The sequence below is a fragment of the Limanda limanda genome, chromosome 7 (assembly GCF_963576545.1).
Source record: "Limanda limanda chromosome 7, fLimLim1.1, whole genome shotgun sequence".
Classification (NCBI taxonomy): Eukaryota; Metazoa; Chordata; class Actinopteri; order Pleuronectiformes; family Pleuronectidae; genus Limanda; species Limanda limanda.
In genome coordinates this window covers 8731541-8756584 of record NC_083642.1, presented here as the reverse complement: position 1 = coordinate 8756584, position 25044 = coordinate 8731541, and the positions used below count along the sequence as shown (strand labels likewise).

At 45.1% G+C, this 25044-nt stretch overlaps 1 protein-coding gene across 2 annotated transcripts in view; it reads right to left on the bottom strand.

The window, feature by feature from the left end:
• The window catches only part of LOC133004892 (cadherin-4-like), a 222935-nt gene that overhangs the window by 11629 nt on the left and 186262 nt on the right, over positions 1 to 25044 (bottom strand). For both annotated transcript variants that reach the window (XM_061074446.1, XM_061074447.1), the window contains exons 6-11: positions 22020 to 22175; positions 17813 to 17957; positions 15399 to 15571; positions 11871 to 12008; positions 5839 to 6024; positions 2613 to 2869 (exon numbers count right to left, since the gene is read on the bottom strand). In XM_061074446.1, the coding sequence (XP_060930429.1) occupies positions 2613 to 2869; positions 5839 to 6024; positions 11871 to 12008; positions 15399 to 15571; positions 17813 to 17957; positions 22020 to 22175 (1055 nt within the window). The remainder of the gene's footprint in view (positions 1 to 2612; positions 2870 to 5838; positions 6025 to 11870; positions 12009 to 15398; positions 15572 to 17812; positions 17958 to 22019; positions 22176 to 25044) is intronic.

Below are 25044 nucleotides of genomic sequence, written 5' to 3'. Positions count from 1 at the left end.
CGGAGTCAGCTAACGATCCATGGTTCCCCTTCTGCCTCCCTCCACTGCAGTCCCGGTCTTTTTCTCACCTTTACGGCTTCCTCTTAAATCTTCTCCATGTCTCTCTTTATGTAAGTGCACCTAACGTTGACAGAGACATTTTGCTCTTTGTCATATGCAAAGACGAACTATAAATCCGCCACAAATCTGAATGTCCACCCAATGCAAACAGTCATCAGCTGAGTATTTGACAGATGTGTTCACTGAAAACAGTCCTGTGTGGTAAAAGTATGAAAATTAGAGTTTAATTGGGTGATGCAAACACTGCACTAAGGTTTAGTTTATTGGAAAGAATGAGCCTCTGAATCTCCATTTCTTCAGGGTCAAGGCTCAGCGTGAGATACGGAAACGGAGGGAGCCTTATTCTTTTGTCTTCTGCAGTCTTACGGACACAGATGAAACTGACCAAACAGAGCAGTGTGTGATCCACAAGAGAACGTGGCTCCGGAGGAAAACAGTGAATATTTAGGTGAAAACTTGGTGTAAATGACCTCATTGGGAGTCAGATTTGAATGCTGGGGCTTACGGATACTTGGATAACACCACAGGAGCAGTATTGAGGCTTTTTATGTTTTTTTCCGTTGATTTTTCCTCTTACATTTGAAGACTCGGTCACCATTTACTTCAATTGTATTTGATCTAGTTGCAACGCTGTTTACCCCTGAGACTCCAAAAGGGTTTTGTCGACTCAAACACTGGGTGAACTATCCCTTTAACAAGCATGCCTATGCAAAGGGCGCATGGAGATAAAGTGGCTGTTATATCACTTGAAATTTGCTTATGTCTTTTGGTACATACGGCAGCATTAAAGAGCCTTAAGGAGGATTCGAGAGACAGAGGAAGCAGGTGTGATTAGTGTCCTTGCATAACAATCCTGGATGAAAGTGGCGTTGAGCAGGGGGATTGATTGTGATCCAGTCCAGATGGATCCAAATGACTGAGGTGGTGGTTTGCCATCCCCGACATGGTGAGGGAAGAGGAAGGAGATTTGGTTCGCATTTGTGTTAAGGAGACCTTGACAGACCACAGCACGGTTAGCTAACTTAATTCCAAGATGTCAGGACTCTTGTCTTGCACAGGTCATGGGAAAAGAAATACAAGGGAGGAAACCCAAAGAGGTCAAGGTAAAATGAGTCGGGAGGGAGGATGAGAGAGACAAAAAGAGGGCAGGGAAAGAGAGGAAGAGCCAGCTGGTGACTTTGTCGTCGATCTAAATTATAACGTACAACCAATTTACTCTCATTTGCTGTGAAATTGGCTGGGAAATTTGTTTAGATCGTTTTCCCCAGAGTAAAGGGAGGGAAGGGGCTCTCGGAGTGTGAGGTGGTTGGGGGGGAGGTGGTTTTAATGTCACACTGAACAGCCGTGTCATCCACTCATTTACTGTGCTAGTCCCAAATGACACCAGCACATTCTATGTAAGGTATAGGGACACTGTACATGTGACAATGAAGGGAATATATATATCGACACAGAAGAAAGTGTATTTGATAGATGACCTAGAACTTTGAAAGACAATAATGCAGACATTGTTTAAAAGGAGATAACAGGCTTCAACAGATCCAATAAAAACCAACAGAACTGTCACAAAGCAGATTCAATTCAACTTCATTTCACTGAACTCAGGAATTTCCCTCAAGGGAAAGAGACATAATTAGGTTGACGTGACAAGGATTCATTGAAACCACATCATAAGTTACATATAACGTCCACATTGCGTCTCATTAATTAGTCTCATGTTCCACAACAAAGGTTGAATATACTGTAAGAGAGATTCTACACGTTACATTCAAAATGTGACGCTAACATTCACTAACTCAGAACGACAACTAAAACTAAACAAACCTCCCACAGAGGGAGCTCTTCAGCCTCCGTTCTCGTCAGGCGTGTTGCATGTGGTGACAGGTTTGTGCTCCTGTTACCATCAGGCTGAGGAAAAGGTCTGCTGGTCGTTTAAAGGTTGGTTTACATTTAAAGTCCAGAGCGGCTTAGTGCAGAGTAAGAGCACTGCAGGTGGACATAATGCTGTGTCAGACATTTGGGCCTCGGCCAGCTGTTCTCTTTATCCTCCCTCCATCTTTTCTCTTCTCTCTCTCTCTTGTGTGCATGTGTGTGTGTGTGTGTGCACCTGCATGCATGTGCTGAACACTCAGAATGCACACACTTCTGATTACCCCCGAGGCCATTGCTCCCGATTAACCTTCTTACCCTCCCTTCTCCCCGTTCTCCACTGGCTCATATACTTTGCACAGTAAGACTTTGAGAGATGGGGTGATGCCAAAATATAGTTCCCTTGTTGAACTCTGACCTATAACTACTGACATGGAACTCATCCAAGAGGTACTTTAGCCCGCTGCTGGTGCATATAGAAGGATTTCTGCCAGGTTTTTACCTACACTGCAGCTCGTGAGACTTCATGATTCATGCAGACATTCTTCTTCCTCGTTTAGCGACATACTAAGTGTAGTAGAGATGATCTAATCAATACGGCCACAGGGTAATTATACTCAGGACATGGTTTTATAATGTCAGAACGACCCATAGAAGTGTGATTTACTGTTTTCACTCAGTACCTGATTATCTGCTGCATCTGTAGCCGGTCGGGATCTGAGGCTGAGAAGGTCGTCAGGCTGGTGCCCGCGGGGACTCCCTCCTCAAAGCGGATGGGTTTCGGGTTGGTGGGGAAATAAGGGGGTTCGTTGACATCCTGGACAGATATGGTGACCCCAGCGGTGGACTGGAGCGAGGACTGAATGCCGTTGGCCAGGTGGGCCTGATTGGACACCACCACCGTCAGCATGAAGGCCCGGTTCATCTCAAAGTCCACGGGCTAGAGGAAAACAGAAGTTAAATTGAATGGAGAAAATAGTTTAAGGGCGATTGAAATTCAGCACAAATACCCTTCATACTTGAGCACTACAACATGTACATTTGTTACCATATTTATATGGTAATTATTGCATTGGTATCATTGACATCGAACTGACAAAGTGTCGACTAATTTGTTTGTCTTCATTAATTCTCAAGTAATGAGCATTAAGAAATTAAACTGTGATAACATGAGAAATAATAAAGAACAAGTATTTGTTTGGCTCGCACAAACAATATTTGTATGTGTATAGAGGAAACACTGGATGATATATTTGTAAAAAAAACAAAAACAAGGCCATTTCTCCTTCGATGGGAAAACAACACACCAGCTACAGTTAGCATTGTATTATTGTTATTATTACATTTTTATGGGTAAACCATGTCAAGTGTTCGAGCATAAGTGTCCTATAAATATTATGCTGATTACGGTGTTAAAACCCCTGTCAACATTTCTCTTTCCCCTGTGGCTGTGGAATATGTGTTCAACCTTGTTGATGATAAAGGACAAGATAAATGAACAGATGTTGTGACAAGTGGACACACACACACACACACACCCACACAAACGCACACAAACATTTATATATACACAGACACGCAGGCACACACAGGATAGGAGGATACAGCAAGGCCTATACTATTCATAGGGTGCTCTTTGGCATTGATCGTGCCTTTTGAGTGTGTGTGTGTTTGTGTGTGTGTGTGTGTGTGTGTGTGTGTTTACTCTACAGGGGGGTAGCTGAGCCTAAACCAGACTGACAGGTCCCGTGCTCCCCTAATGAAGACTACACAATCAGGTTCAAATGACAACAACAAGAAGCAAGGAAACAAAAAAGAAAACAAATTAAGCTGCTGGTCCATTTCTGCACGGGCAGATGGTGATTACCGCCGCGAGGCTCGTGTCTGCGGTGTTTGATGCTGATGCTAATGGCGTGGAGCACATCTGTATGTTGCACTGCCTTGGTGTTGTCAGTGGACAGCGTGGCAGCAAACCTCTGATATCAAAAAACATCCTTGATCACGCAGCTCGGCTGACAAGGGCACAGGAGTGGATCCGTCTGTGTGTGTTTGTCTCTCATTGTGGACACACACACACGAGTTTAAGTAAATGTAAGCACATGAGTGTGGCTACGTGTGTGACCCCCCCCGGTGCAGTGGGAACCCATTTACAGGCGAACCACGCTCGGTTGCTCTTTGATCTACGGCCAGTGGTATTCAGAGCACAGGGAGGTCTGGAGTATGGCTCTAGGCAAACTCAAACACACATACACAAACACACACCCTGAGGGACGCCAGGGGGGTGAGAGGTCAATAACACGGCTTCCATCTTTAGCCCACGAGCCTTCACATCTCACGTCTCCTCTGTATCGCCTCACTGGTTCCTCTCGTTCCATTCTACCTAATTTGTTCTGCTGGAGTCCAACTCCCCCTCCCCCCCCCCCCCCCCCCCCCCCATCAGCATCTTCTGTGGGATCTGTTCCCTGTGGTCCGCATCTCTAAATCCACGGATATCTGTCTTCGCATCACTTCTCCTCACTTCCCCTGTCATCTTCTGTGCTTATCATAAGCTGCGATTTACATATCCTAATGACTCATGTGAACCAAGCGGCTCTGTTTGTGTGTTTTCATCCATGCTTGTTTGTCTACAGGCTTTATCACCATGCGGCAAAACTACGTCTCATAAACTCCCCGGAGAGCAGAGTAAATGTGTGACATGTTCCGGGTGCGACCTCGGCCCTCGTTCCCAGAGGAGGCCGGGTCCCTTCTGGAAAAATGGAGGCATACCTGGGTGTCACTGTGTTTCAATGTGTCGACACAGGTAGCAGCAGATGCCTTGTTAAAAATAGGAACACCGAGGTAGTATCTTCTTTTGGGATTCTTGATTTTACCCATCGTCCCTTGTCTGATGTGAACCATTCTGGCTCCTCTTCCCCCGGAGCTAGCTTAAGCCCCTCTGTTTACTTATTGAGACAGTCTATTTCTCATCTCTTCCCAGGAGGTGTCCTGTCTGTTATTTCATGATTTCCCGATAATCTCCCAAGGGTCTCCATGGAGGCTCACGGCTACCCGGCTGCCTGCTGACTTTTACATAAGGGTGTCAGAGGAATGGATTATAAAAGGCAGTCATCTAGAGATAATGAAGAGAAGCAAAATGCCAATGCTCATTGCTCTGGGTGCAGTGGGAATTACAGGGGAGATGTTATTGCAGTTTTTTCAAACATTACCGTGTGCGATGCGAGATGCGATTTGCAAGAGTGAGATACGCGAGGATAATACCCTTGGGTCACCAGGGTCATGAAAATAAACTAGTTATTTCCACAAAACACGACACGCGACATGATAATCGCATTCACTGTGAACCACTCATGGATGAGCACACAAATTCTAAAGGCCATTCAACAGGAAGCATATTTTCACACTAAACATACAGACACACACACACAGAAGCTACCATGAACATCTGTTGTCCATTATCTGTATATTTTCCTGAATGGTTTTAAAAAACTCTCCGGACAAGCTGCGTCTGAGGAGGTTGAACACGAACACACAAGGTTGTAACAAGACATTGTGCTTTGTTGTTGCTGTCATTTACCGCAGCGGCCAGCACATTATGGGTGTATAAGAACCGTTGCCTTTGTAATAGAGAAATCGATACCTAATTTGCTACAGTGGTCTCGCCAGCCATTGTGTTCCAAGTCTGCGTGTGAGTGTATGAGCTGATCGTGAAGGGTGCGGCGGCCTCCAATCCCTCACTCGGACATAAAGGGGCACGTGAAAGGCAAAGACCCCAGCATGTCTCCAACTTAACTCATAGCCTGTTATTGTTGCCTGTGCATGTTCCAGAGGGGATGTCAAGTTCAAATCAGGAAAAGAAAAAGAGATGACGCTGTTTTCTTCTACACAGCTCTATATAGACTGGTGTCTTACCTTAACCACAGTGACCATGCCGTCATTGGTGACGGGGTCAGTGCGAATGGTGAAGTGCCCGGCCGGGTCGCCGCTGATGATTCGGTAAATGGCGTTCCAGTTTGGCGAGTGGGGCTGGTCGGCGTCGATCACCGTCAGATTAGCCACCACCACGTCCACTCGGTTCTCCGGCACCTCACCGGAAAACTGCAGAGGGAGAGTCACATGTTACTGCTTTTGAAATATCTTCATCTTCAGCTGTTTGAGAGAGGCCATTTCCTTTTTACAAAAAGCCACTCAGTGCCTATCTCTCTTTATTTTTCTTCTTAACAGAGCCAGTCCTCCTTTCAGATTTTCTCTTTTCAGGTAGAGTAAGTTGAATGACCTCGCTTTTAGCACCACTGAGTCAAGCAGTAAACCCAGTTGCAGACCAGCGAGCTCGAGGCATCGTTCCAGTTTCAAGTGTTTTCTTTCTGTATTCCCATTCCCCAGCCTTGATGAGCACAAATATTTTCTTCCTTTGAAATGCAGAGCGACAGAAAGGGAGAGAAGGAGGCCAGCAGCAGCGGTGGAGAGGGTTAAAACAGCTGTTTGAGTGTATACGAGTGGCTTTCAGTCGTCCTCCTGCTGTACAAACACATGTGCTTTGTCCTGATAAGCCTGATGAGGAGTGAGCCGCTGTCTGTCATGTGTCTGTTACGGTGGGGATTGATCAAAGCCACACGGGCTCAGGGGATCAAACCACACAGAGGCGAACCAACCCGACTCGACCGGAGCTCCGCCTTCACGACCGAAACCTATCCGCTCTCAACCAATCATGAGGGGGTCAGAGGGTGAGCGTGTTGACACGTCCTCATCTGGAGGCAACAGGCATGTATCACTACACAGTCACCGTGTCACTACTGGTAACAAGCGTGGAAGAGCCACTGAGCGGCTTATGTGAGTGTAGGATATCAAAGAGCAAAGCCCCCGACCAAACACTCCGACAGACCATAATACCCCGACTGGCAACCCTGGCATCACCCAGCACACAGCTGACAGCAGCGGGCAGATTAGGAGGCTGCGTCAGGAGAGCTGTTCAGAGACTCAATGACATTCTTAAGACAACAGACATGTCCGGGTGGTCCTGCATCGCATAAGTAGGCATGCTGTTGTATGTTTGTGTCGGGGCGAGTGTGTGTGTGTGGTTTATTACCGGGGTCTGGTTCAGGGACCCATACAGAGTCAGTAAAAATTAAACTTCAGATATCACTTAAGCTCCTAAGGACCCTCAAGCATCTTCTTTCTCTGTGCTCAGTAACACCTAAGGCAAAGTGTTAACCAGATCTGTTGGAGTAAAAAATGTGAAGTGTCTGTTGCAGCTCTTTTTATCAATATCACAATTCAACGTCCATTCTCCTGTTATTTCATCATCAAGGGGGGGGATTGGCCGGGGTTACGTCAGGCATCCGAAGCTCGTGTGGAAAGAGTCATCCAATTTTCTCATTCCAATCTTAACACGGTGTGACAGTTTCACATTTCCTTCAATCTTTCAATTCAAACATTTCCCAAATGGTTCATTGAAAAGGAAAATGTTGAAAAGCACAGCATTGTGTAAACACCAATTTAATGAGGTGCAGGAAGTCAGCTGTGAGTCCCAAACAACACCGGGGGAAATACACATCAGTCCCCGGAAAATTAAAATCTGTCATCTGTGATTGTAATATAGAATCTGGTTGAACTGGTTTTCTGCTCTGATCAACTGTACTGAAGAGTTAAGTTTCTTTCAACAAACACAAATAAGAATCTAAAGAGAAAAATCGAATCAAATCCCAATTCTTCTCCTTATTTGTTCAACTTGACGGCCTCTCCATCTCTTTAGGACTTCCTCTCATGTTATTGTCAATGATGCATTGTGATGCATCACTTGTGAGTTTGAACAGAGCATTAGAGTCTCCTCTTTGAAAAGGATCGGGGGCTGTTCTCTCTCTTTCACTCGCCTGATGAATACTGTTTAGACACTTGACAGTTCGAGCGCTGCAGTAGAAGACCGTGGTGTCTCTCAGCTCAGACTCAGCCTCTCTCTGATCCGGTAGCTCTCTCCCTGCTATGATACTGTCCCTGGGAGGGGGGGCGGGGACGGAGGGTCTTGCGATTCTGACTGGCACAGAGTGCAGTTGACTTTCTCGCAAGCACTTGACAAAACACTTCTTGCCAACACCCTCACCCTCCTGTCACCGTGTTGGCACACAGGGGAACGACTAAAGCAGGCGAGGGGGGGAGGAGAGAGAGGAGAAGTGACAGGATACTTCATCACAGGGACTTTGTGCAGGATTTCTACTGCAGTGTTTTCTGTCGGCCTCCTTCGCTCGCCGTCCTCACAGAGACGTGTCCACTCCTTGATTGTAGGACCTTACACTTAGATACAAAGCATTCAGGACAATACACTGTAGCATCTCTGGTCTAGCCTGATGTTGTCATACTCATGATTCTAGTCAGAATATGAGTCTGAGACTGCTCCATTGGGCTGTGATTATGGGGCGTGTTTCAACCGAACCAGGAAACAAAATGCCTCTTCGCTAAATTGGATAGACCTACAACCAATCAGAGCAACGTAGTATGTGACGTATGTGAGGCGACATTGTGAGTTATTTACAGTACTAAGTCAGACAGTCAAGACTTTCTCTTACCATTTGTAAGTCTGGGTGTCACGATACCAAAAATTCAGTAGTCGGTGCCAATACCAGTAAAATAACACGATTCTCGATGCCAATTTCGATACCACGGTAAAAACAACAACAACACAGTGTGTTTCCTCATTGAGATCTTTATAACAAGATGAACAACTCTTGTGGCAGTTAAACGGAATCCGTTCAATGGTTACACTTGAAAATATGCGCTGCTGTACTCCTAAGCCCCGCTGAGGGAGCAGCTAGCCGCTGAGAGCTAGCTCGATTTGACGGCTCTCGACATCTCGGTCCGGTTGTTGTCACGCCCTCACTCCCGGAACCCCTCAGCCAGACCCGGGTCTGTCCTGGTTCCCCTCCGCATGAGCCGGCCTTGAGGTCCGTGTGCGGACATGAAGCCGAGCAGCGGTGGCTAGCTCCGTGCTGCTACCTCCAGCTGCTAACATCCTGGCTGTGATGCGTTCAGGGAAACCTCGTTAAGGGAAACCTCCTGCCACATAGCGAACATGCAATAGTTTTATCGATGAAAAAATAATGTCCACCTCGTCGTGCACACCGAGTTAGATCGCCATGCCTTGATCGCGTTTCTCTGTTCCGCTTTCAAAATGAATGCGCTGTCAATGTCTTCTAAAACAGACTAAAGGGCAGCATCGACACATCTCAGCTCTCCAGCGGCAGGCAGCGCTCTTTGGTGACGTGGTTGATAACGTTACTGTTGCTCATCTGTCCATCATCGTATAAAGCCCGCCCTGACAATTTGATTGGTCCGATAAGTCTCTGTTCGGCCATAGTTTCTCCCCAACGGAGCAATGCCAGACCAAACTTCCCGAACTCAAAGCTAAGTACGTCTGGCACCCAGGCTACCTCTGGTCAACAAACCCACTAACAGACACTTACTTGGTCTGAAATGAGACGAAAACAATCGGGATTCAAACGACTCTGCAGCCGAGTCCGATCAGTCGCTGTGGGAACACGACACCCGGGTGAACGTGTGGTTTAACAGTGTAGATGCAGCTGCTGCACCTTTACTGGGCGACTTCATGACGTGCAATGAAATTATTATTGTGCTTTTTACATCTTGGGAACAATATCCAACAGCGTTTTTTTTCTTCACATCGTGCACGACCCAGGTGAGACAGCGAGGAGAGAGAGCTCTTTCAGTCCCCGACGTGTTTGTGATGACGGATGTGACTTCCGGGGTTAAAACAAAAAAAACTGAACGGCAATGAGAAAGGAGTCATTTGTGTGAAAGAGACGTTCAGGAGGAGACACAGATATTGTTTTGCGGCGCTCTGTATACATAAACAAAAAGAAGAGATAAACAACTTTTTCTGGTGAATCCTATTCATCTGCATCACAGGAGAAAAAGATGCCGAGCGTGCACGCAGCCTCCGAGTGCAGCACCCAGAGCCTTGCACCCCCCCTTTGCTGCCTTGAAAAATAGGCCACCCTCTGATAGACGTGATGAAATATTAATCATCAACATTAAAGACAAATTCAACCCCCCAAACTTTATATTTCTGGGACACAGTGAAAGATCTACAGGGTTTATTGCAAACACTCAATATTTGCATAATGGCCTGCATTCTCAACAAAATGGCTTTTTACGTTCTACCGCCACTGAAACGGGTGATTTATGAAAGTCGTGGTGAAAAGTGCTTTCCGCTCGTCGTGGCTCTGAAAACAACGAGATTCATCATCGGTTCCCACTATGGGCCGATGGAGCTGCACTTAAACCCGGTGGAGTACAGTTAGAGAGTATTAATCTATTACCGGCCACGAGCATCAGTGCAACACCATCAGTGGAGAATCCCAATGCAAAGGAGTGGGGGGGTGGGGGGGGTTGCCAAGTCAGGAAAGTCCCCTGATTTACAATGTGACATGTCTATGCTTTATCACTGCTGCTGTAGAAAATAGCTCCTTTGACTAAACTCTCCTTCATCCTTCCTCCTCTCGTCATCACTCTCAGCCCCCCCCTGGATTTTTCATCATGGATTCTGGTGGTGGTCCAGTCATCGAATCCTCTCCCCTCTTTGTTGTCCTTTTTTCTCCCACCCTCTTCTTCATGTCTTTTCTCCCTCCATCCCTCCCGTCCCACCCCCCCTCTCTGTACATTTTCCTCAGCGTGTGATGTCGCAGCTCTTTGATCAGCTCTTATTCTGACGCACGCTCGCCACCATTGATAATTCATCATTACGAGGGTCTTAATAGCCCCCAGGGTACAAGCTAACGCTAACAGGCTTCAAACTCAAAGGGCCGAGGCTACAGTAGAACTGCTGATGCGGCTTCGGCTGCTTCGCCTGCAGCTGCGGAGCTGAGAGCTGCATCTGCCGGCGAGGATCGGGCTCTCATCGGGGGGGAAGCCGGAGTGACACCCACAAGGATTTCTAACCTTAAATAGAATGCAGACAAATGGACGCCATCTTGACTTACCTAAACAAATGAATTCCTTTGACGCACTCAAATAAATGTTGAATCTCTCAGCCATGCAAATAATAAATCACGTTTTTTGCCCCAATCCGTCAATGAGAAATATTACCAACGCCTCATATGACACGTCTGAAGATTCAGTGGCTCTGAGAGAAATAATCTAGAGAGTTATAAATGATAAAACGAGCTTAACTTTTTTAACAATTATTTTTCGTTTCAACTTCACTGATTAATTTTGTGATGACGTTGCAGAATTTCAACACCAGTGATACCATACATTACATCCAGTACATTACTCTGGGCTCCGGAGTTTCACCTCCTTCTGATAACGATCGTCCGTAATGTCATCATCATTCTAAATATCACAATCATGACAACAATCATTAACAAATCGCTGGCTCTAGTTTGTTTTTTTGCTGATGAAAGGCCAATGATATGGATTCATTTTTTCTCTTGTGTGTGTGTGTGCAAGGAAATTAGCACGCGGCATTTGCGCTCCATACCCCCCCCCCCACTGTTATATGTGCAACAATACAGCTGTAATTACCTGCTTTCTCCTTTCTTTATTCTATTGCTCTTACCTCTCTCCATCTGTTCACCCTTTTACTCTTCTTTAATGTCATTCACTAGCTACACTTTATAATATTTTTACTGATGAAAAACACTTGAGCGGATTTCCAGATTTCTAGATCAGTAATTGGTCATATACCAGATAAGAGCGCCGTGGTCCAAGTAGCTGTGGGCGAGGCTGACAACTGTGACTGTGGTAATTTACAAACTTGCAATCAGACAGTGCTAGTTAACTGTAGAGATACCTATAAACAATACCTATATATACAGCCATTGTTGTTTCGGGCAAATGCTCATTAGATAAAGCAACAGTGTTCGTTGAAATCTTTGTTTGTTTTGCAAAATATCCTTATAAGTGTGAACAGGTCATTCATTTCAACAACTCACAGTCCTGGATGTCAACATGGGGGGGTTGTCGTTGATGTCGGTGACCGTGATGATGGCGGTGGCCGTGTTGGAGAGGCCGAAGTTCAGGTTGCCCTCCATGTCCGTGGCCTGCACGATGATGGTGTACTGGGACACTTTCTGTGGAAGGTAGAGAGGGAAAAGACAACAGTGTCTGGTTATTGTCTGCCAAGCAGCTTTCACTTTCTCTCGTCTAAACAGCAGCAGCCACATTCTGTGATTCCCAGAGGAGGAAAAGAAAAGCTGAGCCTGTGCTCTGCTGCATCGTCACTGTCCACAGTCGTATGTGAAAAGCAGAACTGCAAGGGTGAAGTCTTCTGTCCGACTAACTTGAAACCTCCACACGAAACATCTCCTGCCTTCACACCATCTGCAGCGGCTGAACTGTGAAGCTCGCTGCCCCTGATGGACAGATGTGAGAAGGACGATCTGACTCACAGAGATTAATAGAATATCTACGGAGACATAATATGAGACAATGATAAATGGCATTCCATCTTTGAAATCTGGAAGCTGCAATAAGCTTCTCTTATTTGTGTTTTTGCTCTCAGTGGCTTTGTGCTTCTGCGTCCTCCTTCCCTCCCCATGCCTCCTCTCCCGTCCCTGGCATCCTCCCTCTCTTCTCCTGTCCCATGGTGCAGTTAATGGGCTGCAGGAAGGATGGAGCCCAGGAGCCGACTGTCTGGATAATGTGTCTCGTCACTGAGATTCCCAATTACATTCCCAGTCTCTCTCTCACCTGCTAATTACCGAGTAAATATCCCAATTAGGCCGGGACGCCACGTCAGGAGGATGAGACAGCTCCTCTCAGAACCTCTCATCTCGATGCCAGACAAGATGCTGAACTTCCAACCTTGCACTCACGCTCTCATTAACACCCACGCGTACACACAGGCGTAGACCAACACTCCCACAAACACACACACAGCGGTTTTTCCTCTGCATCTTGTTTTAAAAGCAGTGCTCGCCTGACTGTCCCATCAGCCCGTGTGTTCGGCGTGTACACAACACTCTCACTAATTAGACAAGGGAGTAATTATGTAGAGCTCCCCCCGAACCTCTCAGCTTTGCAACAACACAACGGCATGACCGAGGTTTCCTCCGGAGAACCGAGGTCTGTTACTGTCAACAAGCTTTTTTAAAAGTCCGCTGCAGACCAGCGCAAACCTCCAGAGGGGGAGTCGGTGTGGAAGTTTAGAAAGGAGAGGAAGAAGACATTTCAAAAGTAAAGAACAGAGGGGAGGAGGAGAGACAGCAGGGGAGGCAGCGGAGGCACAAGGGAGGAGGTAGACCAAAAATAGATGCCTGTGTAATTTTATTTTTATTTTTTTTTCGAGGAACCTAACACCTCCAACAACCCAGCCGAGGAAGGGAAGGGAGAAGCAGAAACTTTTCAAGTTTGAAAGGGCCAAAGTGCTGACGGAAAGTGGACCAGGGAAACACTGCAGTCTGCAGCTTCCCTTTCAGTCTATGTACAGTAAAGTATAGAAGCTCAGCCTTTTTCACTCCAAGGGTTTAGACTTCTTATCTGCTCTGAAAGGAGAATGTCTTCAGCAAACAGGAGTGTGTATATGTTTACTTTAGATAATTTCTGGCCCTGTGAGAGCCAAGTTGAGTTTTAAAGAGAGAGAGGGCATTTTTTGGGAAAGATCCTCACTTCACACAGTTTTAGTGTTAACTGTTTTAAGGTTAAAGCAAGAATCAGGGTTAGCTTCCAGGTTGGGATTATACATTTTGTTGAGTTAGTTAAAGATCTGAAACACACGATTTACACACATTATTAAGATGCTGAGATGGGGCCGCTGTCCAGGGTAATCACCCAGGGGGGGGGGGGCCCTACTAAAGTAATTCTATAGGCCGAATTATAGTACTGCGTATGCAACCGCAGCTGGCCACGCAGCTGAATCGACAGACTCATTTTGGTTTATGCTTCTATAACGTGTTGCGCGTGTTGCAAAGCAATTCCCCGCCAGAACACTAGGCGGAGTAATGTTTTTTGTCGAAGTCGGCTCTTCTTCGTGCCACACACAAAGAAGAGCCGTTTATTTACATCGCCACGGCGGCTCCTCAGAGACTTTCTGGCGGACAAATCCGCCAGTCAGTGATGGGTTATACTAGCGGTCATAGTTTCTGATCTTTTCTGCCACGTGCTCTTCTATTTGGTCCATATTCGTTCTTCTAAATCTTCCGTGGTTTCCGCCGGTTCCGGGCATGAAACCGGAAATGCGACTCCGGAAAGGATGTCGTTAGCAGACCAATCACAAGCCTTGCGGGCTGCGTGAGGCTCGCGTCGCTTTGTCGTTTATTTTGAAAAATTGGCGGACGCACGCAAGCCGCAAGAGGGGGCACGCAGGCACGCGAGGGGCGTGTTGCGTGTCTTGCGTGCATGCGTGCGTAAAATCCGACTATAAATCGGCCTTAAGGCTTGAGTCCTACTGCAGCAGCCCCAACTTTCATTCTGACCAGGCCCTTTGCTGCGTGTCTTCCCACCTTCTTTTTCTCCCATTTCACACTTGAACTGTCCTCTCAATAAAGGGTGAAATGGCCCAAACATCTCTTTTTTAAAAGGTTCAAATTAGCTCTGCGCAGTTGACAAATTTGTCAAGCATGAACTCGGGTGAAGAGATGCGGCTCTGGGCTTTACTGTCTTTCAAAGTCGGGGTGGTCTGTATTGAGTTGGTTGGAACGGCAGGAAAACGTGAGATCTTATCTTGTTGAACAAATGTTTCTTTATATAGAATATGACGAATGTGAATATGGCACACAGTCACACCCATCAGCCTCCCCTCCCCTCATATCTCTCAAACTCACCTAGTGTCTCATGTCGATCACCCCATCATCTTTGCCCAATTCCCACTCGCTCGCTCCACCCTCATCATATTACCCCATCAGCCTCGCTCTGTTTTTGTTCAATCGCTCCCTGCAGTTTCCCTCCCTCACCTCCATTTCCTGTGTTTTATCGAGTATAGATGTGATTATATGGGCTTTTGTGTTTGTCTGACAGGTGTCAAGGGCATTCCGTCTCAGATATTTCCCCTCTGTCTTCACCGCACAAACGCACACATACAACACAGCGTGAGCAGCCCAATGCAGCGTGATGTGTTGTTAATAGGTCTGTCGCCGGTGACAGTCCGGGACGATGATCTGTCTCCGAGATTCCTTTTGCAGGGTTTGTCTTTGGCATATCCATACCGCATGAATACACACATTTGGATCTCGGCACAACTTTTATAGCTCCATAAACAAGGTGACCGCAGAAGCAGGCAATTTAGTGTGAAAAAAAAGATGGGTTGATGTGGGTTTGTGTGTGTGAGTGTGTGTGTGCATGTGTGTGTGTTTGTGGTAACGAGTGACTACAAACATTTTAAAGTCAGATCTCAGGGTGTTTTCAACAAACAATGAGTAAGGTATATCTTTTAACGGGTTGTGTTCTTAGTGTTTTAAATGACAGAATCATTATTATGTTGTTGTTTTGCTTAATTTAAAAGGTTAGGGATGACGATGACCAACCTCTCGATCGAGACCAGGCGCCACCGTCACAATGTCCCCCGTCTCGCTGTTGATGGTGAACATGTTGGGAATGGGGCTGTGTGGCGTCTGGGACAGGATCCGATAGCGCACCATTCCGTTAGCGGTGGTGTTGTCGTCCGCATCGAACGCCGCCAGGTGCATCACATATGTTCCTGAGGAAGACAATAGAAAATATAATTACAGAAAATAAAAATAACTATGTCAGTTTCAATTTTGATCATTTATTAAACCTTTATCTGTGTAAACGTAAGACTGGGTGGCATTTTAATGATAATGACATAACACAAGTAACCTTTTTAGTGAAGGAAAGTTGCATTTATTGGATTCAATTACCCCATTAACTTCCCATACACCTAAATGCACTCTCATTACAGCTTAAAGGCCCATTTACACTAAGCCTTAAATATGTAACCCTGGGTCCGAAATGTTTTCTAAATATTAATGTGTAGCTGAATTGACTCATATTAAGATAGCTCTACACTATGTTTTAAAATGTCACAGATAAACAGTAACATTATACAACTGAATCTTGGGGATGGAACCTAAGCATTATTCTGTGTTTGTTAATAAAACATTTCTCTGTCCCTGTTTAACTGATCATTTTGTGCGACCAGGCCTTTTATTAGATCGTTAAACAAGAGGAACAAATGCACTGTGCACACTAACTGTGATCAACCATCCTACAAACAGATTTAAATGATATACACTTGTATTATTCACACACTGATGCCGGTTAATGTGAAGATAGAAATGGGTTTATATACCATAACATGTCCCATAACAATTTATATTTGTTATATATATATATATATAACAGCATATAAATGGTGGACACATATTTAGCAAATAGACACAAACACAAGTAGGTCTACATGCAGATATTACTCACATTATACCGTAATTTGCATTAATCTGATTATTCTGATATTGATTAGTTTCCCACATAGCAAGTGACCTATGTAGATGTTAGATACCAGCTGCTCACACTGATCTTTACAGATAAATGCAAAACCTCGAACAGGTTCTCTAAATTTAAACATCTCTACCGTGAAGGGCAAGTAAGCACAGGCATAAATACGTTAACACTGTTGTGTTGCAGAGAATAAGACTTTACCCTTGAACGCTGCCTGTTGGTTTTTCCTGCCTCCACACACACACTTGCATAACTCTATGGCATCACTGCCTGTCACCTAATCTCTCCATCTCTCCCTCTCTCTCTCCCTCATGCTCCCCCTCTCTCGTGGCTGATTGTAATTGCCAGAGATAGTGATATCATCCCAGTGACAGCCCCTGTCCGAGGATAATTGTAACCGCAGCTCCCATTTCAAACTTCATTACATTTCAAAGCAACATTTGTCAATGACTCGGCCGGAGGGAGCACTCTGAAGGCCTCTCAGCGAGACGAGGAATAAAAGCCGGCAGCGAGCGGGGGGGGGGGGGAGCAAATGAGAGAAACAGAGGACAGACTCCATATTTGGTTGGATTCCAAGAGGAGTGACTATCAGTCCTTCACCCATCTTTTTTCCGATGGAGGGATAGAGAGAGGGAGGTGAAGAATCACAATGGCATCGCATCAGCGGGGTAATTTCATTAAGCTGCACTCTTAGGGGGTTTAATGTGGACCCTTTGTACGGGCGTCCTAAGCTGCGCCTGACAGGATTAGGTCCCCATAATGACTCTTTAATTTGCAAACTAATTCAAGTCTGTAATTGGCCTTCCATTGAAACTACTGGAGCTCTAAATTCTAAAACGCTATTTTTTTTTATGATTATTGTTTAGCAGAATGTCATGCACGCCGCAGAGACGTGTCTGCTGTGTGGGTGGGGGGGAGGGGGATGAGGGGAAAGGAAAAGCAGGATAGCAGAAGAAGAAAGAAAGAAAGAAAGAAAGAAAGAAAGAAAGAAAGAAAGAAAGAAAGAAAGAAAGAAAGAAAGAAAGAAAGAAAGAAAGAAAGAAAGAAGGAACGATTTTATTGCAGTTCTGTTGCATTAAACTTGGCCTCATCAGACTCACACACATGCATGCACACAGAGAGCTCATCTCCGGGATTCTTGCGCTCTGAGGTTACACATAAAATGACCCAGTGGTGCTAGAGAGTGGCGCATTTAATCCTCAATCTCCTCTCCACCCTGAGCACCTCTTTGCTTTATGGCCACTGTTGAAGCCCGACTAAATGAAAAGCCACTATAGGAGACAGATCCTCCGTCTGCTAAATCAGGGGGAATGGACACTTCACAGTCGGGTCAGAGATTGCCTGGTGCCGTCATACTTACGACACAATACCAGTCGTTCACTACCCACCCCCTCTCATCTCCAATACAATCACACATTTCTTTCATCTTTAATTAACACAAATTGCTGCAGCTTCACACTTGACTTGATGCTCTGTGTACCTGGCTTCGAGCCTTCGTCCACGGAGCCATTGTAGACCTGGTTTCTAAACTCAGGTCTGTTGTCGTTCATGTCGATGACGAAGATGTACAGATCGATGGGGTTCTCCACCTGGTTTCCATTCATGTCCACAGCATGGGCACGCAACTGAGACACACAAACACAAAAAGATTAGTTTACGTTACAGCACAAAGTTATTGCTGCAGTTCAGAGAGGGGATGAGTGTATGAAAATGTTCATGTACCCATTTGAGTCATCCTCAGTTATTATAGTGACACTAGGCACAACACACACACAACAATATAGATTTTATTAACATGTAGGGTCTTTGTATTGTTCTGAGGACAAGTCACTGTAAATGACAGCATGTACATTTCACTGCACTTTAGTCTATAGTTTAGATCAATTTTAAGACTATGGAACCTGCACATATTTGAGTTGAAGTTAAATAAGTGTGGTCACAGATGGTGATTGTCTTATAAATGGCAACTTCCAGATTGAATTACTTAATAACATCAGCTTAACTATGCTGTGTTATTACTGGGTTTAGGAAAACAATCTTCACCCTGTGTCTGCTGTCTACATCAATATTCGGCTTCAATTATTAACTTGTTTGTGCCTTCAATTTAAACAGCAAATTTTCCAAACAGTTGTTGACATGTTTGAAAATCAATTCTGATAAACACACCTTTACTCTTTCAGAGTATTCCCAACTGTCTCCACTCACAGACGTAAAGAAACTAAGATGCTACATTAATAAAACACTAAACAAACTGGGAGCAAGTGGATTTCTCCTTCAAAGTAAAAACTTTCAAAGCCAAACAGAAAAATACCTGAGAAGCGTTTTCTGAATTTGGCATTTCTCAATAACACAACGATGGATAATAAGTGTATTTTTGAATTATAAAGTTTAGAAAAGACTAAAACCCCAAGGGCAACATTAAGTGGGGTCATGAGTCAAATTCTGGATATTTTTCTTGCAGATTTATTGCCTTTGGGATCGTGTGCTTTGTCCAGACTTCTTATCTTTTCTACACTTTGTCCCCAGAAGATATATTCCAGCAGCACCCAAAACCAGAAACATCTTATATTAAGGGAAGTCTGCTGTGCTGGGAAGCCATGGTGTCTGTTTAAGGAACACAACGTCGAGTCCCTAGGCCGACATTCTGTTTGATTTTGTTTGAAAGAGAGTCGTGGAATCTTCCCCCTAGTCTGCGAATCTCAAATTCAACGCAGAGGTGCTCAGACCGATGGAATCGCCAACTAGGATTTTCCCCACAAAGTTTGGACATAGAGTTATTACAGGAATCAATACGTGATATAAAAACCAGTCCTGGCTGCTTCCTCTCTTATGAAGTCTGGAAACCGAACGAGAGCTTGAGCAAATAACAGAGTTATCAGGGAAATGTTGAGTTTGAATAAGTGTTTGTGGTCTGTTGTTTTGCAGCCATACGTGAAGGTCAAAACAACAGACCAAAGTGGCAATTGAAAATGAACCGCTCGCTTCAGTTTAAGGCTGTTTTGATTCACTTCACCTTACCTGGGAATGTTTATATCCCTGAACATGACTTATTCAGTGATCCTCCTGTCAGGTGGTAGCACTGGGGGATATGTTTAGTTTATACCAAGGAGAAAGAAGAAAAAACCCAGATCTCAGATACTATCTACATCCTGCTCCTAACAACGTAGGCTGATAAATATTTTATTTATAAAAAATGTCGGCAATCAATTTCAGAGCAAAGGACCCTCCGACTTATGGGATGTTAAGGATATCCATCTATAGGACGGCCAAGGGAAGAGGGAGCTGGCTGGAGGAAGGGGCTTCTGGAGACAGATTGTAACGCGAGCCCTCTCTTTCCACCATGTGTGGAGAATGGAGGGAATCGTTCTCTTTCCAACTGAGCCTGTCTGATGGGAAACATACTACCTGGTCACTGCAGCAGCATGAGAGCCAGATAAGTGAAATACCCTCTAGGCTCATTTCGGCAGGAAATAGGATAAGAAGCATTCTCCACCGGCTTCTTCTCCTCAGAGAGGTGAAGATCTCCTCGGCTGCTGCCTGTCCACTCCTCTCCACCGGCCGCACTCCACTCCACGCCTACACTGAAATTGTGTCCTCAGGTCTCCCAGAGGTTAATTTGACTTTACTTTTTCCACTGCATTGTCTGATCTGTCCTGCACCCAATATCCTCGCACGCTGCCATCGCATCTCTCCGCGCTGGAAGCAAGAACCCCCTTATCTCCCCCAACCCCTCATCCCTCCATCCTGCCTGCACCCACACCCTAATTCAATAACAGCAGGAGTCAGAGATTACCGGCATGTTTAAAGAAGGCAAAATGTAATTCTGGGTTCACATTAAAGTTATTATCTTGAAAGGCAGGGGGAGAAAAACAGAGCGTACCATGCGGCGCTCTGCATTTGGCAGAGAGGAAGCATCCTGATAGAGATAACAGCAGGCCAGATGCTCCAAGGTTTTCCTCCTCATAAGAATGCATCTTACGTTGCTTGGCTAGTTTTGAATTTCAGAGTGCTCATTCTTTCGAGAGAAAAATAACTCGACCATAACTTCGTTCTGTCCTTGCATGAAATATGAAGTAAACAGATGAAGGAGCACAAAGTCAACTTCTAACTTTTGTGTGTTGTGCTGTAGTTTTCCAGGATAATGTTGCTCACAATATTCAAAGTTTTACACGATTCGGTTTAATTGCCGTCTCGTCCGTAACAGCATCAGAGTAATTGATCGGAAACACCTTCCCTCATCTGTTTACATCTTTACCTTGTCTCATCTGGTTTCCCCTTTCAATCTGTATTCCACACCATTAACGAACACTTCTCCTCCACAGCAAACACTGAATTGAACTAAAGCAGCCTTTGGAAAGCCTTCGCCTTTCTTAACAAATCACCTCATTGATTGGAGTTTCTCGCAGGTATTAATCTGCTCGGCTCCCACTAAAAGGTTGGGCCTGCCAGCTCTCTAGGACCGTTACTCAGACTCGGCTCCCATAGAAAAACAAGGACTGCGGTTGGTTCAGAGACAGACACAGAAACGTAAAGTGATAAACCCACTGTGGTTACTACACTACGCCCAAACCTTCTTCTCGTGGCGGCTGAGAGACTTGTGGAGAGACTTGCTCAGGCAGAAAAACAAGAAGTTAGTGCTTGATTAAATTTTAAATACGCTTTGCCTGACTGCCTAATATTTCCATTCTTAGAGCAGCATGCAGAGCACAAAGGCTGCAGAGAGATGGCACTTTCATTCCAAAGAAGCAGAGCCGAGGCAGGTGTTGGTATTTATGGGAGAAAATGGCTTCAGACCAGCACGGCCATCAGCCACCATTTCACATTTCTGTTTCATTTTAGGTTTAACTGTCTATTAAAATATGTGACATGACCGCGCCGCAAAAGTGAAGGAAGTAAGTCTTGATTGCCCAGTGTTGACGTGCTTCAGGACACATCATGAAACCCCACCTCCTCCATGTTAGTGGATGGGACATGGGCAAAAACAGGTGGAAAAAATACTATTAATATAACATTTCTATCATTTTAGGTAGTTCTCGTCACTTATGTATGTCCAAGTGCTCCTTTTTGTGGTAAGCTTGGTTTTGATAATTTTTTTGATGATATAAAACCAGCTGAATGTCCTAAAGGTGTTTCGACAGGACCTCAATCCTAAATATTCTGCAAAGTGTGAGGGAGAAAAGATGCATCACCCATCATTATATGCAATCTACGGGTTAAAGAAACAGTAAACACTGGTTTTATTCCTCAGCTTAAAGTTAAATGTGATCGGCTGTGAACTCAATGATCGATTATTACTTTCCATCATTCCTTTCAACATCACTGTGCACTAGACTATTCCTTGCTGTGATTCAATGTGTTCATGCTTACTAATCAAGTGCAATATTCTTATGTAATGTTTATGGAATGGCTTTTCACTTAATGGCTTCTACAGCTGATTTGTTTGTTCGTAATTTGTTGTATTATCTGTTACAGTTTTTCTCATGTGTAACTACTCAGATTCAGATTCAAACCCACTTCCGCCGAGGTGGTGAAGAAACTGTTTGTGTCAAAGGGTTTAACGGCTTCATAACAATCTTCAGGAGTTTCATCTCAAAGGTCATTGCCGGTGTGGTGTGCATGGACGTGTGTGTGTGTGTGTGTGTGTGTGTGAGGTTGAGAGAAAGAGAGAAGGGGCGAGAGACCCTCACGTGGTAAGAAGAGCGATGTTCTCGATCCAGAGGTTTGGTGACGAACATCTTCCCGACCACGGGGTCGATGCTGAACACCTCATTGGGCGGTTGATCCGCTCCCACCCCGGTGATGCTGTATCGGATCGAGATGTCCTGGTCCTGGTCGGAGCGAATCTGCATCACATGAAAGAGAAGAACAGGAAATCAATTGAGAGATTATCGGCATCATGATGTGTTTCTAGAAGAGACGCCACTTTCTATCTTACTTCTGTTTCTACCCAAAAACCTAACGTGATTCACTCAGATCCCCTCGGCCAGCCTACACCTATTGGTTAAATATACACAGTGAGGGGTTTATTATTCAAACACCAAACTGTGAAATATAAAAACTCCAGAGTTTAATAATCTAAGAAACCTGATAGTACATACTATTCACTGGAAACACACACACAGTGTGGGGCATTTGGAGGTAGCACATACTCAAGGATTCCATTAGTGCTGCTGCAGGGAGCACTATGCATTCGGTTTGGCAGAATTGGACTGCCTCAAAAGAGAAATTTAAATTCAATATTTCTGGGAGGGATAAATGAAATGGACATTTATTTACTTTGACGGTCAGGTTGTGATTTAGAAGGACTTCCCTTGAGCCATGCTGGGAATACAGACAGAACAAAATTACAATTAAATAGGTAAAGGGAGGATTTGAGGTTATAATTTCTGTGTGATTAGAGAAGCAACAACAGTCAACATAACAACAAACTGCTCTTTTTTGCAGGAGGAAAAATAGGGCAGAGGAAAATAACAGCCTCAAATCCAGGGTGCACACGAGAGCAGCATTATTTAATAACTGTGGTATATAAGAATCCCAAAGTTTTCTAAAAAAATAAAATAAAAAGAAAGATATTTCAGCTCAGCTTTCCTTGCTGGGTAGAAAGCTCGGAGCCTTGTGCAGCAGGTCTGTGATGTGGTCTGAAGCAGCGAGTCACTGGGCCTCATCTGGAGGAGTTTTTCTATTTAATGCCCAAATAGTCCGAAGCTCCGAGGGTGCTCTCTCTTCCCAATAAGTACATGACAACCTGAGGACATCAGCTGGTGTATCACAATGACTCAATCACACACAGACAAACACACGTACGCACACAGAAAGGCCCAACCTTCTTCTCTTGTTCAAGGACTATTTCAGTGGAGATCCTGAGTGCACAAGAGTAAGACTGTCCAAAGTTGTCTCCATCTTTCACCACTCCTGGAACCAATTTAGCCGTACTTTTGACACACCGGGAATTCTGCCTCGCTGAGAAAATTGCCCGAGCAACTAACAAGGACGAGGTAAGGACATGTGGTATTAGACAGGTGTCATCCTGACTCTTCCTGCCGGTGGAATAAAAACCTGTCACCCTCACCAATACCGCCATTATCACAATCTGCCTTGTCTAGGTTCGGCATCCACGTTATCATCAGCTCCCTTTTAGAAAAGTCGAGGTTTGCGTCTCAATAATCAAACCCAAACAATCATTTATAGAAACGTTAGCTGTAATAATGCGAGAGGAGCCGTCACGACAGCTCACTAATTCTATTTGTGCAAGTCTGTGTTTATGCGTTTTCTCGGGGGAGTAGCGGGAGGAGAGCATCAGCACGCTCTGCACATATCTCAGCGAATTACTGCTGACAGCTATGATAATTAACGAGCTGCAGGCATCGACCGCGATTACTTCAAAGAAAAAATCCACCCGTTCAACACCGACAAACTAACAACCATTCAGCGAGCGGCTGGGTTGAACTCCCGATGTACCGCCATTACCCTCCTGTGCAGGCGCGGCTACAAGACCACCGCACGCCGACTCACTCTACCTCTCCTGTCGCATTAGAAAATACAAGCAATTACTACACATCCGCCTGCCAAACTGTCTCCCCCTCTCCTTCATCCCCCTGTTCTTCTTGTCTCTCCCTTCTCCTCTCCGTCTCCTTCTCTCTCATTGCCACTCCTCCCCTTGCCTCTCATCTCATACTCTCTCAGCCCTCTCTCTCTCTCTCTCCCGCTCTCTCTCTTTCTTCGCTTCAGGTCTCTTTGGGGACAGAAGCCATGCATAAAAAATGAAATTACTTCAATCCGTTGGCCCTGGCAGTGCTGTATAAATCCTCACTAGTTAGGAAGTGATAGCTCTCCATAATTCCATTTGGGTTTTCCCCGCCCCTCTGGTTTCCCACCCGTTTCCAAGTTGTCCTGCTTGGGGGGGAAATAGAGCTTCAGCTCCATTTTTCCACAGTCTTTCCAGCCAATTAGCTCTCGCTCTCCCACAATGTTCACGTAGACGTTCTAAATTGTTAAGGGACGGCGCCAGGATCCTCATCCTCGACCACATATTTGTGCATGGCTGCATGTGCACGTGCATGGCTGCATGTGCACACACATGCACATTCGAGCATAGACTCTTTCTTCAACTTTTATGTTTGTGCCAATTAAAAATTTACAAAACCAGATAGAATGCATGGTTTCACCTCCAGTCCTTACACTTGGCTTGTTTGTCTCGAGGCGGAAGGCGAAGTGATGACAAAGTGCCTCTGCCATGACGTCTGGCTCATGATTAATAATGTATGCAATAGATCACATGCACCCATAGTTGTGCATTTAAGGGATTCGATAAAGGCCTTCAAGAAAATGAGTCGGCTAAATTTTGCATATGCTCGTCTCCTCCTTTGATCAGAGAATACTGTGACAGACAGGTGGTCATTTCAAAAGCAGGAAGCTCTCAGTGTCATTTTGCCATTTCATAGCTCCAGGAAGGAAGGGAATGTGCTACAGAAAAAAAATGCCTTGCATGACAGAAACGCAAAAAACTTCTCATGACTGTATCCAACCCAGTCTCATCAGGAAACGTTCAGTGGGAACGTTGGTCCACTTGGACAAACGTTTCCATCTCACAATCTGGCCTATCAGATTGTGAGATGGAAACGTTTGGTCCGCCCATTGTTTTGCATTGACGTGTTTTCACGTCACGTGACTCCCGAGTTCCCGTCTACGGAAAGGAAAACATGGCGGACAGTC